The sequence below is a fragment of the Macrosteles quadrilineatus genome, unplaced genomic scaffold, assembly GCF_028750875.1.
Source record: "Macrosteles quadrilineatus isolate MER2022 unplaced genomic scaffold, UCM_ALF_1.0 Scaffold_8__2_contigs__length_117827958, whole genome shotgun sequence".
Taxonomy (NCBI): Eukaryota; Metazoa; Arthropoda; class Insecta; order Hemiptera; family Cicadellidae; genus Macrosteles; species Macrosteles quadrilineatus.
Genome location: NW_026542601.1, coordinates 66,304,400 through 66,321,971, shown reverse-complemented (window position 1 = coordinate 66,321,971; position 17,572 = coordinate 66,304,400). Strand labels below are relative to the sequence as shown.

General features: G+C 30.7%; 1 protein-coding gene across 1 annotated transcript in view; it reads left to right on the top strand.

Annotated features, from left to right (window-relative positions):
- Nucleotides 1-17,572, top strand: part of LOC129000081 (cardioacceleratory peptide receptor-like) — a 131,022-nt gene that overhangs the window by 94,708 nt on the left and 18,742 nt on the right. Inside the window, exon 4 of the mRNA XM_054426959.1 lies at nt 17,036-17,129. Coding sequence (XP_054282934.1) covers nt 17,036-17,129 — 94 coding nt within the window. The remainder of the gene's footprint in view (nt 1-17,035; nt 17,130-17,572) is intronic.

Here is a 17,572-nt window from a genome sequence, read left to right as displayed (position 1 = left end):
CATGTGTTAATTCCGTGTCCGGGTGGTTCCGAACCCTCCTTATGCTGTAGCTCCACCTAATCTAAAACTAAACTAAAACTAAATTACAGGCCTATCAGACAAGGAGAAATTTCACCACTTTAGAGAACTTAGTCTACTATATTACGTACGAAATGTAATTTCCCTAAACTGTAATTTAAATGTATTTGTAGACATTTAGCGCACATTTTATGATACCGTCGTAGTACTTACTATACATTATTACTACTAGCGTCTCAGGGGGCTAGTCAAAAACCGATGAGAACCTATTCTGCGAAGGAATGGGGGATTGTGGGAGAGCCCCTCACGTCGATTTAAGAAAAAATACAAAACTAGTTTTAAAATGTTTAATTATAAAATGAAATTGTCATAACCTAACCTTACTAACCAAACTTTCTGATAATATAAAAAAGATATAAGACAAAAAACGAATGAAGGTTTATCATCGAAAAAATTGTTCTGTTGATAACATAAAATTATAAAAGCCTTAAAATTTTAACTAAAGACTTACAGTTAAGAGGTATTTGCGTTCTAAGCAAAATCTTTGACAAAAGGTTAGAGTTATCAGTAAGATTCGATCTGGTAACCTCTTAGATATAAGCCAAGTACTCTATCCACTACACAATGAACACCAATAGCTGATTTTCGTAACGTTGCGCTAACGGTGATCCCTCAAGAGAAGAGAGTGACGTCACGCCCCTCACTCCTTCGCAAAAGAGGTTCCTATCGGTTTTTGACCAGGACCCCGAAAAACTTTATATAAGTGGGACTGGTATAGTACCTAAACTTCCTAAACGTATTTCTAGTTCCAAACTGTATAGTAAAATACAGTAGTGGTAAAATACAAATCATCAACTAAAAAAATCGGAATAATACCAGCTAATTACTTATTTTGTGTTGTGTACAATCCCCATATCAACCCCACTTATGTATACAATGACAATAAGGGACATCATATTTTTAATAAGCTTTATATTTGTTAAAACTACTGTAGCAAATTAAAAAAATCCAAACTATGTAATTCAAGTTATTACAAAACCAAGGATTTGTTTGAATAATATAAAGTTGAGTATTGTTGTTTCACATATTAAGATGAGACAATGTTTTTCCTTATTTATACTATTTTTCGTTTTAATCAATACTATCATAAAATAATCAAACATATTGTGGCTTTATCTATGCTAACTTAGGAAAAAACTTGCCTCGATTAGTGGACACCTCAGTGAAGAAGGATTGGGAGCCTGCATCAACTCAGAAAATGTATTAAATAGGATTAAAACTATATAAACCAAGTGTTTTTAACGTTTTATTTATATATAAATAGGAATTAAGTCAATTCATGGACACCGAGTACAGCCCGGTTAGCTACATTGCTACAGTTGCGAAGTAATGATAGAGTCAGATGCAAGTGGCAGATTTAAGACCTTGTTATTTAAGCTCTGTTTCTTATCAGCTCCGCCCTCGCAAAACACGAGATATTGGACAAAGGCAGGGTGAATGGCTTGTATCATCGTTATTGTTTTGTTGCTTGCCTTAATTTGCTTGGATTTCTGAATTGAAGAGCATTATGGGTGTCAAATTTTTAAATTGTGTTAAATTGGGTAATGCTATGAGCGTTAAACCTGCTTTTATACGAGTTACCAGTTATTACTATACATTTAAGTATATATAGTGTAGGGCAAAACATTTCCCAAGTACAGTAGAACCTCGATAACAAGACTCTCATAGGGATTATAAAATCTGATTTGTTATAAAGGCTGACTTCTTATCGAGGTTTGCAATAACATGTGATTAGGGGTAAAATAATTTCAAGGTGATTTGAAAATGACCCTTGTTATCAAGAGTGACTTGTTATCGAGGGTCTTGTTATCCAGGTTCTACTGTACATCGTTCGACACTTAAAAACATGTTGTCTATAGAAGTAGTTGGGTCTAAAATATAAGTTTAAAACCCCAGTTTTAACTAACGTAAGTTGATTCATCCGAATTAGAAATAATTGACATTTTTTAAATCCAAATTATAAATAATTAACGTTTTTTTGCTATTCATTAATAGAAGAGGCTAATCTCACTGTGAAAATAAAATTTATATTGTTAGCAAACTTATTTTTATTCAGACCAAAATGTTATCTAAGGCAATTAATTCAATTATTTCTACTATGTATTCATATTAGTTTCGATTGTATTCCATCATCTATACAAACTGTTATAACCATGCGGCCATGTCGAGCCAGATGGTCCCCCACTACTGTTAGTTGCTGGTTTACTTAGCATAACTGTAACCAATGCTGCATGTTACACTTTTAATTTGCACACATAAAACACACTGGCTTGCAAATTGTAGTTGTAATTGCGTAATTTACAATTTTTGGTTTTAATCTCTTTTAACGTACATGCAACAGTCTTTGTTGAATTATTTTCTCTACGTTACAAGTTTAATATGTTTCTTCTTTATTTTCTTTCATTTCTTCTTTGATACTAATTTTATATGGTAGCCCTATTTTCAAGGTTCTTATACAAGTCTCTCTTGACGTTTTTCATAAAGTTTGAGTGATAAATAACCCAATCGCAAAATCGATCTTAACATTTCACGTATCTTGAAAACGTTATATAGTAGGTTTTTTTACAATATAATATTGTTGTAACTCAATGCAAAGCGAATGGACATATTGATGAAGTTATGAAAATAATGGTACAAAGCCAAAAGAACGCCTACAGAAAATAGTTGTCGTTATAAATATGCCAATGTCTTAATAATTAATCAGTATATATACCTTAAGTGATTCAATGTTCTTTGTCTTGAGAGGTGCTGTTTAATATTTTTAAGCACTGTATGTTTCTTTTTTATTTAATGCATATATCTTTTATCTGGAAAATAATGATATATGCTTTTATATAGGTTATAGTTTTATAACACTTATCAAAATGTTATTAAATACAAATCTACCTTTTCCCTTTAATTATGAAAATAAAAATGACCATTGTATGAAAACAGTATTTCTGAACAAAATAGTTAACATAGCCATAAGCTTACTATTCTAATAATATAGCTCATTTTGTGCAAATTTAGATCTTGGAATTTTAATTGTTTACTCCATCAAACCAAACTATTGTTCAATGTTTTTGTTTTGTTGTTCCATTTGACATCCATTCGCGGATTTCTGCCTTGCTAAACATGCGACATCATCTTTCATATAAAGTACTGCTCTTGTTGGGTTGATCCATCTTCATTATGTTCATTATCTGCTATTTATAGGGTTGTAAATATTGTCTTCTGCGCCGCGGCGAACACGTGGTCCTCTTGTGGAAGGGTTGGGTCATTTAATTTAGACGGTTGGAATCCGATCATGAATATAATTCAGATCAGTTTCTCGTTCATATGTAAATATTTTATTAATGCTAAGGATATTGTTATCTGTTTTGATGGCTATTGACGATTTTTATTTTAAACCCCTAAAATTTGCCATTTTGTATAAGTATTTTTAATAATAGTTTAAAACATTGGTTTAATATTTGGATTGCTTAAGTGGCCACAATTTCAAAATCAAATTTGGGATAAGGCATACTCTTACAAGCTACAAGCTATAATTCCGGTTAAAATTGCATTATTTTGTATTACAAACAAATTTTAACTAAGTGTTTAATCATATGACTTTCAAAGGCGATAATTGGATTTCAAATGTATATTATGTCACCCAATATATACCCAATTGACTGATGTGACTAAACCTCTAAAACCTAACTTAAAAAAGCAATTTTCAGAATATAGTTTTACTTGAGATAAATACAATTTTCTTATCCAATGAATATACCTCTAGTGCCCTATATACTCTAAAGCTGATTGTCTAGCTACGAATGATGGTAGGTGGTTCGAGCTTGGGAATATTCTAAAAAGTTTCGCAAAAAATATTTGTGGCTTTTTTTACTGTGTCCAGCTGGCCTTGATTGATGATAGATTGGCGAAACTGGCAATGTCTAATGAATCGGCTGGTATTTTATAAGTACATAATTATTCAACTTAAAATACCTACACTCAGTACATTGATGTCTTAAAGTAAAGTGAAATGAGTTGGTTAACTAATGCAATGGTCAACCAAAACATAAGAATCTCTTTCAAAATATTCTGAGTTTTTAAACTATCTATCAGTCTTGCATTTTTCCCTCGCTTTTCGCAGCCAGCGGCCAGAAGGTTTACGATCAGTGAGGCTATTGAGTGAAATGGCGGGAGTCCAACGAAGCCTATTGTTTCCTACTAGAGGGTGATCGACCCGAATCCAAGAAAGTTGTAACTAACTAGACTGTAACTGTGTAGTTAAATTCGTAAAAGTGTAAAAAATATAGTTCAAAGCATAGTCAATGCAACAGTGATTTGGTTAACTTTTTATTAACTGGTTTTTGATTATCTGTTTATTCTATGAAGAATGTTGTGTATGTATGAAAATAGCAGTTTTAAAGTTAACATAAAAATTAAAAAGGGGATAAGTAAAAATTGTCCGTAAATCATTGATACCATAACAAAGAAAAAAACTTAGTAAATTTTTTACATTAGGTTGTTATTTCGTAGTTCATGTTTTTCATGAGTCCTAGTATAATGTTTAATTTTTTTTAAATAATTTTCTAGTAAAAAGGATTTTTAGTATTCCTAATTATTATTCATATAAATCTAATAATAAGTCAACTTTATCACATCCATTGTTATGGATCTCTCTTAAATTATTTTAAAACTTACTTATTATAAAGTAACAATTTCCTACACCATTTCCAACTACTATAAATTGATTCAATTGTTAGTATTTCTCATCAGAGAATGTTTATCCAAATTTGAGGTTAACATAGTATCAGCTGCGTTGTAAAGTTTCTTACTACAGGGTGTCCCGGAACTCTCTACCAATATTTTAGGGCATTGCTTCTGGGTAAGAAACATACCTAAATATCATATTTAAATTGTCCGGAAGTCCTTAGTTACTCACACAGCCGCCATTTTGTTTTTTTCAGTTGTTAATTTGTTTCTGAAGAATGGTCAAACTTACGAAATTGAAACTTTGCACAAACATTTATGACAACTAGACAAAGCTACCAAAAAATTATGACGATTTTTCCAATTCATAAAACAAAATGGCGGCCATTTAAAATTTTTGTAAAATCTACGGTTTTCGAGTTATTTAAGAAACAAAATTTTAAATGGCCGCCATTTTGTTTTAAGAATTGGAGAAATTGTCATAATTTTTTGGTAGCTTTGTCTAGTTGTCATAAATGTTTATGCAAAGTTTAAATTTCGTATGTTTAACCATTCTTTAGAAAAAAATTAATAACTGAAAAAAACAAAATGGCGGCTGTGTGAGTAACTAAGGACTTCCGGACAATTTAAATAAGATATTTAGGTATGTTTCTTAACCAGGAGCAATGCCCTAAAATATTGGTAGAGAGTTCCGGGACACCCTGTATAACCGCTGATGTAAACAGCTATTCCATTTTACTTCAAGTGATTCGGAGGCTCACAGCATGAAACATGTCATTTATAAATTTTATACTTGTAAGACATAAAATATACTGTGAAACAACAGTTTTCCTTAATGTATGGGTAATGAAGTCCCCAACATTCGCTGGGAAGTAGGTAAGGTCGCATGTGGTTTGTCAATTTCCTTTCATCATTTACAATAACTACCGACAAGCAACTACGTCTGTTTTCTTATAAACAGTTTTTTGCATGTCTGGAATAAATAAAGCAATTTTTCCGCGTCTTCGTCTCTCATATTATGAGGCGTAAGGTTCGGCTGAACAAAAATACTTGACTATTATTTGGTAGATTTATTTTGATGAGGGTAAAACCTACTTTCAACATTTCCAAATAAGTCTATTGCATATATTACATATCTTTATTGAATATTCAAACCGAATATGGTACAGAGAAATCGTTTCAACTTTATTGACTGTTCTTTTAAAACTAAGTTATAGACAGGTCCGTTTTAGGAAGCTAAAAAGTTGAAACTTCATTTTATGCTTTAGGGTTTTTTTTAAAGAAACACAATTGACGGCCATGTTCCCGAAAAAAATGCACGTTCATCCAATTATTTATGATTTATTTGTCCTGTACTTCTATCAAAACTTATCGTTAATCTAAGAGTATAAATTAGTTCACATTTTTTAACTTTTGATTTTTAATATCACACATTAAATAGCGAGTAGAAATTATTTTATTTTGTAAATTGCAGCAAACTTGCAAATTCCATTTGCCTGATTCAATTTTTATTTAAATATTTCCTTAAAAATATCAAATGAATTCCGTATTTTAAAACCATTAAGTTTAATGAGTACTTTGGTTCGGTGCTATAGGTTTACAGCTAAAAATTTTTACTATTATGTGGGTCGTATATATCGTTTGTGAGATTGAAACCTACTTTTTAAATCAGTAAATTAGTTCATATATCACATGTTTTTGAATACTTAAACAAAATATGAAAAAGAGCAATTACATTTATCTTATTTTTTGACCAATTATTTGTTAATGTTTTAATAAATTGAATAATTTTTTTTATTAAGTTCTATGCAGGTCCCTTTTGAATTTAAAAGTTAAAATTCATATATAACAGTAATTAGAAACAAAATTTCATGTAAAACTCCGTATGCTCTAAGTTTTTATACTATTGTTTCTTTAGTGTAATTAAGTGAAACAACTAATGGTGCGTATCTGAAATATTACCGAAACAATCAATTCGTGTTCATACAGATAGTTTTCTTCTATCAAACCAAATATAGAGTAAGGTTTGTTCTCAAATGTGTCTTTAATCAATAAAACCTATTTGTAATTTGTTATGTAACATTCCTCTTTAAACAGTGATGAGAAGTTTAACGAAAGGAGTTTTCGAGTGGAATAACTATGCAATCAGAAGAAACTTTACTCTTTTTGATACAAGAAAATATTTTTAGACAGAAGTCACAGTAAAATGACAATAATTTTTCACAATTTTTTAGTTTTATCCTTTATAAAACTTAAGTGTTGCTGTGTGAATTTGCGTATAGACCATTAAAAAAAATCTACTAGAACATTTAAAAGTGAAAATCTCTTTTAAAGAGCAGTTATTAAATCAGAGAGAAGGTCGTAATCTAGTTAGCTAGTTAACTCGTCGCTTGTTTTCGCAGACTACACCATAATTGTTTGCGGCAAACTGCCAAATATTGGTCGATACGAGCTGCAATCGGACTGCTTGACTGGTGTTAATTGTTTTGTTGGCAATATTGTTTTTTTCAGAGCACTTTGGGTTTTATTGGTTATCAAATGTAGGTAAACTGAGAAATTAGATGTGTTGTGTTCAAGAAAATAAGGCTTTCAATCAAAGAACAAACGTGAAAATATTTTTGCAATTTTACATTGAAAAAGGTATGTTTTGTTTTCAGGAGTATTTAACAAATAAATATCTATGTTTAGTAGATATTGTATACCTATGCTCAATAGTGAGCGGAATTTATGCTTTATAAAGAAGAACTGTGTACTGTGCTACTGTGTTTATTACTTACATGATTATGCATTTGTTTGTAATTAGTGTTGTCTTAGAAAGAAATGTATATGATGAGTTGAAATCTATACATAAAACTTACTTTGAATTTATTCTATTTAAGAATTTGGAGTGGTCATTTAAACAATTGTTTCTGGTATCGTAAACGTTAATTAGGAGTTTGAAAGATGTGCAAATCTCAAATCCTACAACTAAAAAACTTAACTAAATAAATTGAACATTAAATAAATAGGTGTAAAACCTAAACCGATCTTTATCCACAGGGTCAAAACCTAGGCTCTAAAATCGAAATACTAAGCTACAGTATGTTTACAGATTTTGAGCATGTTTGGGGTTTAATTTTAGAAATTCAAGTATTGTGTACAAATTGTTATCAACAGATTCCATTTACATGTACATAGATTTTGTAAATAACTATTTTTAAGTTACCTAAGGGAATAAATCTTTGCTCTGACGACTAGAAGTGAAGATAACAGTGTTTTGTACTCAGTAAATCATTTCTGTATTTTACTCTGCATAATCTACTTTTGAAAATATATGTTTTCCTCTTCCTGATAATATGCTCATGCAAAAAAAAATCTAAATTATGAAGCACTCTATTTCGTACAACCCATAGAGTTTTAAAAATACAAGTCTCTCATTTGATTAGTTAAGTTTAACTAAATCAGCATTTAGCTTGAGAATGAAATGTGAATGTCTCATGTTAGGACAAACATTTAAAAATATTTTCACGTTCATTGAATTACGACGTTTGGAAAGATTATCTCAAATAAAATGAGCATTTACATTGAAAATGGCATAAAATAACTTATGTTTAAAGTACAGTATGTAATCACGTTTTAAATGTTTAACTATAAAACACTTAAACAAGGCTCGCGGAGATGTTCCGGTTTCTCATAAAGCTCATTTTGTTCAGAGAAATGTGACAAGCATTTCTCAGTTTCATTGCTGAGTTCTTCAGTGCAATTATTCAATTTCTTAGAACGGTTTACTATCCTTAAGTTAGGTATATCTTTTATCAAATTATGTTACATAGTCCTTTATAGTAAAATATAAATCAAAGAACTAATAATACAAATTATGTAATCAAAATAATTAATCATATTTTAGTTCATTTGTGTAGGAGTAATTTGTAAAGGAAACAGGACTAAGCTTTAAATAATTTTAAGGAATCAAAAGTTATGTATATTTTAATCAAAAGGCTAAAGAAGGGTATTAAAACAGATGTATTAAATTACACAGTATAACAGGGTGTAACTCCATACAAAATCTACTTGAATATATATAACTATCGTAGTCATAGACTTTATTTTGTACATTTTTATAATTGTATATATTGTTCAAAGGTTTATTGCGGACATTTTCCATCACGAATGTAAAAAACAATACACAACGTTTCGGGATCTGGAATCTGATCCCGTCTTCAGGTGAAAAAAAACTTAACTAACACATTACAACTAACAATACACAAACGCCCAACCTAAGTTGGAATACACTACCGAGGGTAGTAGTCAAAAAATATGCACTGTATAGCAGTCAAGTCATGATACAACATGCAATTAATAACAAATCACAAAACACTATAATCTATAACAGGTTTAACGTAAAAACCTCACACAATTGAACACTAATAGCACCGTACGCAATGACTCCACCAATGAGACCAATGAGTTTTTTTTCACCTGAAGACGGGATCAGATTCCAGATCCCGAAACGTTGTGTATTGTTTTTTACATTCGTGATGGAAAATGTCCGCAATAAACCTTTGAACAACATTAACTCACCATCACCAACAATGAACTTCAAACAAAAAATTGTATATACTTATAAATGAGCAGTCAACATGAACAGATAACATCATAATAGAGGCCAACTGCCAGAAATTACCATGAGGTCATAAGATCACCTCAATAAAGAAGGATTTTCATTAATTTATTAATTTATAATAACATGATGGTTTTGGCCATGAAATTCAACGATACAATTTAAATTTTTACAAAATCAATTGTTTTAAAACTGTACTATTTTGATACTTAGATAAACATTTTCTCGAGGCTAACTGCCCTCAAACGTGTACCGGGGAATTTTGGATGTTTTTCATATACAGTATTGGGAATGCTTCTTGGAATCAGTTGACATCGGAATCGTTATAGTTAATTTGGATTCTTAATATTTACGCTTAACCATATGTTTTGTTCCAACATCTAACTTACTACTTACTACATACTTACTACATTGAGGAATTCATATAAAGGTAGATTATATTTATTCATTTGAAATAATATTTCTTTTTTAACAAGGTCTGCATTTACTAACTTTTAAAATTAATCCTAAGTTGTTGCTATACTTTAAGAAGACAATTTCCCAATTCTCGTATTGTGAGAGTGCGTATATGATAAGAAGCAGATCTCAAATAACAAGACCCTAAATCTGCCACCCACGCCTGAATGTGTTATTTGCATCCTCAAATCAGAAATGTACTTGGGATTAGATAACAGAAATAACCACTGTTACAGTGAAAACAACTTTTGGCGTCCTAAAAGATAAAAAAATATTAATATGTCCAAGATTGGAACTAAACATGCTGTATTAGAATTAGTCTAGCAAGATACAAATAAAACTACTAAATAAAACGTACAGTTAGGAAGTACGAAGTATCTCTAATTAACTACATATAACTTGTATATAGTAGCTAGTTATATAACTAGTTAATGGTATAATTAGAGAATAATATACCCAATTTTTAGAATAATTGGTGTAAGTGCCGGAAAATCACTTTTAGTACAATTGATGAATGGTACTTTACTTCACAACCTGTGTGATCTGTTCGCAATTTTACAGCCAACAATAAAAACGGCTTATTTAAATTACTAGAGCTCGCCCCGTGGTCGAAAACTCGACCAAAAACATGAATACCCTGGGGTGAAACCTTCTCTATTTTCACTGATTACCCGATGTTTTGTCTATCAAAATAAATATTTTTTTCATTATGACGTTGCGATGCGTCGCCAGACGTCATACTGGGAGGCACAGTGGACGACGGCCAAACTCTAACAGTGTATTTTCCATCTCGTTAAGCAATGCCTGGTTTGTACATCACTCTGGACCAGTAAGTAGCTTGCTACAATCTGGATAATTACACACACATATAAACACACTCACTCGCTACGGATACGTGTGAGTAAATGACAACTTCACTGCCATCGACTATTTAGCTGCGCGTACGACTTTATTCTCACTTTACGTGTGATCCGTGCATTGATTTTTCTAAAAGCGCAACAGCAAGATATAGCTGTAATGTTATAGGGTGTATTTTATCTTATTTGCAGAAGGCCTATCATTCCTTTATCCGTCTGTATGGGCCAACGTTGTTTTAATTAATTACTAAAACAAAGGCTAAAACAAACTGTAAATCAACTAGAGAATAACAGAAACCCGTCAGTCCAATCAGTCTAACGAACCACACCTAAAAAGGTTTTTTAATATACAACCTAAAGTCTACTTGGATTTTCCAAAGTCAAATGAAACAGTCGAGAAATTAGAGGTGTTTTAAAATCAACCTAAAACCGACCGATATTCACATAGAATAGTATTTATCCATCTCATACCCAAAACGTCTGCTCAAAGTCTGCAGTACAAAACACCACTCCATAGTACAAACATTGACTTTGTAAACCGGGTCATAAAAACCGAACCCTCTTTTATCCATTGACGTTTGCCAATTGGTTTACCATCTTAGCCAAAAGTAAATAGACCTGACGACTGACGAAATATATGTGGAGGTTAAATAAAGCAAAGTCAACAACGCATGGCGAGCTGGCAAATGAGCGCGTGTCTTAAGAATTGGGTTAATTTCTCAAAGGACTAGACAATGGTAAAGCTGGCTCACCGCCATCGTATTGATGGAGATTTAACTGGCTTATAATACCTGCTGATTACCACTGCCGAAACAAGAAATCTTTTCTAGACTTGTAAAATTGGTGTATTATAATTTCTCCGTTACTTAAATCTCCCACCTAATAAATAGGACGTACAATGCAGAGATGACTTACAATTTCTAATTTTCATATTAATAAAAATAATACTATTTAAAATACTTTAAATTATTTTTATTTTTATATCCTTTACAAAACATACATTTACTAAAGATTTTCTTCGGTTGATAATTTAGGTTATAATAAAGTCCGTCCTGATATACTTCCCTTATTTGCTTTCCAAAGTTCCCAGGCTCTGTTGAGCTATTTTTTGCAACAATAATTCGAGTAATAAATTGTAAAAATTTAAAATGTAGCACCATGTTATACTGTACCAATTTATATAACATAGTTGAAATACGTATTTTGTTTTTGAACAACATATTAGCTCGTTTAAATTATATTTGAGTAGTTGAAGTACTTTACATATAAATCTATACGTCAAATCAATGATGCTATTTTATTTTGTACACCTAATATCTAGTCAATAACAACAACACTGAAAAAATTGATGCAGAATTACTAGTGGTGATATATTTAATAAAAGTCTTTGATTAGTTCACACTCTTTGACTACTACAAATGTTTAACAAAGAAAATGTCCAAAAAATCCTTGGAAATGTTTTCCTCCAGTTGTTTAAATATTTTTAAATCAATCTAGTTTTTGTTAAATGAAAATGTGACACAAAATATTGAACCTTCACGTTCTAAATATAATATTTAAATCTTATTTTCAGCGTTTAAAAACTTCCCCTTTACTCATGTCATTCTAATATTTGTGTTATCAATTCGAAATAACAGTTTACATACATTAATTTGGTCATTATTTTTTATATTATACAACAAAAACTTTAGCAAGATGGTTAAAATGCATCTAGAATACTTTGGTGTAATAGTGTAAGATGCAGGGGAAGGATGTGGCAGTGATATAGACTCGAAGTATTTTGATTTATTTCGTTGGCTGAACTGTTACATTATACGTCTAGGGCTGTCTGCTGAGGAAAAAATATCGCGACTTTCAATGGGAATGGGATCCACCAAGATTCGGAACATTCCTTACGGTTTGTATATGAAAGGCTTTACAGAAAACATTTATTTTATATAACAGCAGAACACGTTTGAGTCTATATTTGTTTCTAAATACTACATTATTACGATCATATTGATTTTTCAATTTACTTTATAAATGTTTATTTTTTACCCAAATTAACTTTATTCCTGTTTATAATTAAAGTTAAGAGATTATAAAAGCTTGCCGGGTAATTAAAAAAGTTGCTTCACAGAGAAACTTTATTGGCTATCATGTTTTATAATATCCAGACAATAAGAGACTTAACTATAGTAGATCATTGGGATTTAATACATTTCGTTTGGTTCAGAATGTGGGGAGTTCTTTGATTCAGAGATCCAGGCCAGAGAGATATATCTAATTTATATTTTTTGGATAGGTTGACTACAGTGGGATCCGAACCACAGGGTCAACTCGGAATTATCACAAAGCTCAAAACTATTTATGACTGACCTGAAATGAATCCAAGCCAATTAGACCAATTAGACCAACAGAGTCCCGTTTAGTGAATTTCCCAAACAGGGAATGAGATATTACCGTAGATCATCGATGTATATACATCGATGCCGTAGATCTAAAGGTAAGGTCCAACTTTCTGTTTCGTTTTGATGGCACCTGAGGCCAAAAAACACAATTTGTTCAAATTCATATTTGTGTCGTTAGCACGATAACTCGAGTTAAATTTATCAGATTCTTATGAAATGATGTGCATACGTTAAAACTACATTTATTCTAACGAGTGCGTGAACTTGCGTGATCAAACTATGATAACAGAGTTTCATGAAATAAAAATGTAAAAAAATGTGAAAAAAAAAAATTATTGAAAAAAAAAAATATAATTTTGCAATTTCCTCCCAAACTGTTTTGTAGACCTTAAAAACAACCAATTAGTAGGTTATAAAACTTATATGAAACGCTTCAGTACTTTGAATGGAAACGGACAAAGTAAAAAATGTAAATTTTTAATTTCCATGTTACTTTTACAGAGAAGAAATATACTTTTGCTGTTTGCTTGTATAAAGTAGGGATATTTTGATCAATTTTGCAAGTTTGTAATCCTTATCCTGAGCTATTAACATTTGAAAAGTAGTCCTTTAGGCTTATTACCTTCCGTTTAGCAGCAAATATAAGTTCTCATGACACTTTATGTTACTTTAAAAGGAAATAAATCTGACAATTTTAAGGAAATATTCTAGTTAAAATCCAACTAGGCAATTGGAAATTCGCTTGCAGATTTGCGACAGGGGTATAAATAAATTATCGTGAAAAAAAAACAGCCCAGTCTCAGTGATATGATTGGCTATTTAATTCATTCAACACTTTCATTGTCTTAAAATACACACTTTTGCACAGGGGTCGAGTCAAATCAATTATTTATAGTCTTAACCCCCCCCCCCAAAAAAAAGTAACTGTTTATAACACTCTTTGTTGTCCAGAAGATAAACAAAGTCTATTTAATAGATTGTAGCTTCCCTACAAAGACTGTAATGCGGTTAAAGGGAGAAAAATAATGTACAAACAACATCGTTTATGGCACGTTGAGATAATGTTCTGTGTGACAAAGAAAACCACTTAATGCGTAATAAATTTAATGTAAACAAACCCCTTCAGAGTAACTAAGCCATGTTTCTAACCTAAAATTATCAGACAAGGTTCTAATGAAATTGCTTTATTCTAATGATCCATTATTACAGTTGATGTAATACACACTTATGTGCAGGAGAAAAAGAAAAAGAAACACCTGTATCTAGTAAAGCTAAAACTAGATACAGGGCTGTATTTTTCCTTATCATCAATAAGATAACATGATAATATATATTATTCCTTGATTTTTAGCCATTGTATACTTCCAACGTTTTACTTTAAAATATTGCACATTCCTGTCTCTATATGTCAAAATTTATTTTTTGTAAGAATACACATTTCTTCTCTAAAGACTGAGAGGCACATTACAATTAATTATAAAAAAAATGAAACAACTGTAACACTTCTTAGTAAGACATAGCGGTTTTAATAAATAATATAAATAAATAAACCAACAGTTTATTTTATTGTGTACTGGGTTTCAAACAACGAGGACATCTTGTATTTTAGAATAAAATGGCTTAGATCAAATTTCCAGTTTATTAGGTTATATGTTTATTCATATTCTTACTTTCTTAGGATTTTAAATTGGACACCTAAGATGGCGTCTCGTGCTCTAACCGACTATAACACTAACATAATCGTGACTAGCCAATTAATCCATTATGATAATCATTAAACTGTTCGTTAGTATGGCTGAATTGGATTAACTATTGACGCAATTGACATCTTCTTGGCTAAAAGATTGAAGCTCTTTTACGCAGAACACTGATATAAATTTCCATGACATATTGACTGATCATTAGGCTTTCAAATATATGACGAAGCACACACCACGCTGGCGGTTCTTGATACGGAAAATCAAACGAAATATTTGTCAAAGTTCCCTCACAAGGGAGTCTTGTTTCTTTGTTCACTTTTTTCTCTTGTCTGCGGCGACTTGATTTATGGTCTGAAACACATTGATGTTATTGTTGAAAATATCTGGCAGCACCAAAACAATGGAACAGAGAAAAATGTTGTTCTTTGGTTTCCATTGTTTGGGTGAAATGTTCCTTATTGGTTTGTAAGATAAAATGAAACTCATCGATTTTCAAACTAAGTAATTGAACAGTGGTCGAGACAATATTTGAAAATTGTATGGATATTGTGTGTGTGAAACTTTCTAACATCAGTTATGAAAGAACAATGAAAATGAAAATTCTTAAATGGATCAAAAATTATGATAAATTGTTAAATAGTTTAAGAAAAACTAAATAATCACTATAGTAGACCACACGGAGATGGTAAGAGAGTGCAATGTTTTAGAGATTCTATAGGAATACTGTAATTAATAAGAGGTTACACTACTACTTTTACAATTACTTTTTTTGTGTGTATGTGTAGTGATTGCAGTCTGATTAACATAAAACTTGGATCACCATGTCTGTATTGTCAGCCTTAAAATCCTGGACTTAAATAAATGTTAATTTGGTTACTGACATGAACACAGTTTAAACTATGGCCAGGTGTAACATAAAAATAATCACCATTTTTAAGCTTATTTAATGGGATGTGTAAAATATTAAGATCAGCAGAAGGTCTTCTCAGTGATTATAAAGATTTCCTATTTCAGCTCTAATCAATAAATCTGGTTGTTATTTAAAATACTACTATACAATATATTTTTCTATTCGTATTCATAAATTTCTTTTCATGCCTAACTGTTATGCGTGTTAGTCCAAAATGATTTTTATTAAAAAAATACTAGTTTAAATTACTTTATTTAATTGTATTCAACTTATATGAATCTGTTTGATCTTTATTCAGTAGATCTGTCAACCAAAATTTACGCGTACAGTAGTCGTGTTCGGCCACCGAAACGCAGAACACACAGTTACACTCCAGTGATCTTCATACTAAATCTTGAGTCTTTGATGTTGAATGTGTCATCGCTTTGTATTCTTCTGCTACTCTAAAGTCACTAAACTTGTGTTAAATTTATTATTTCTCCATTAGTTTTAGTGTACGTTTGTGTAAAGGGTTATTTCTGGTTTAGCTGACATTATTACTATAGGTGGAATAAACAATCGCATTAAAAAATAATAGGTGTCACAAGTAACATAATATTGTATTGCAGCAACCAAAACGTTGGTATCACTTGTTCAGTGTAAATATAAAAAAAATCTAATCTAAATTTATACCAACACCAACTATCCCATGTGCCTTTGAGGGCGTCTTTCAATGAACGTTTAGTGTATCAAATGTAAAAATCTTTACTTTGGCTGAGGTCAAAATATACTTATTTTAAAGAATATTTTCCCTGACTGTTTTTATATCATCCCTCACCAGAATATCATTTCCAATACTTTTTTGTTTGAAACTTGATTTGATGTGATGTGACACCCGACAATAGAGTGTGCTCATGTAAGAAAACGAGAAACAGGAAAACGAACATTGAATAATATTGATGTTATTCTCTAAGTTTAAGTGAGAGATGGCTGAATAAGCTATAAGAATAAACTATAGGTTATAAGCTGATTAAGTTGAATAAAAAAATAAATAAAATATAGAAAAGAAAAAACAAGAATAAAACAGCGAAAATCCAAACCATTTCAAGCAATACAAAAACTATATAATAGGCCTACTCTAAAAAATTAAATAACAATAATAATTTAACAATGAAACAACCATATGATAATATCGATTAATAAAAATGCATAAATTGTAACAATTAACAAACTAATAAATTGCAACAATAAATATGCTGATCTACTGTAAGAGTTAAGTAATTAGAAATTTTAACCTGTAGGCTACCCGTTCCTTTATATCCTAACAATGAAGTTATTATAGCGACCAGCTGATATGTTGCTTAAACATATGTTTTGTATGTTGACAGGCGGTGGTGACGTATTCCTCAACATATGTACTGGTGGCGCTCAGCATAGACAGGTACTACGCCATCATGTATCCAATGAACTTCTCCGGCAGCTGTGAGTATAGTACAGTCATAAATAAAAAAAAAACTTGTATAACTTTTGAAATGGTAATTTCTCTCTTTCTAAAGTTATAATAATAAACTACTTCTCATTATATTACGTAAAAAGTATGAAATAATTTAATTATTTTCCATTAAGATGCAAAGTAAATTGACGTAAACACCAGGTTTTATTCAATATAAATATAATTAGATTTGAATTTGTTAAACATTTTAATTTGATGATATATCACGTAAAGGAAAATTAGGAATCTTAAAAAATAATCTTTGCTCTTGTAGATAATTTACAATAAGAACACTAAACGATTTCTATATGTGTATGTAGGTTATAAAAATTCAAGAGATGTTTTTTTACAATACTTCAAAGTGTTTTGGAAAATGAGAGTATGTATTTCCTTACTGAATTAAGAGTTATAATAATAATAATAATAATAATAA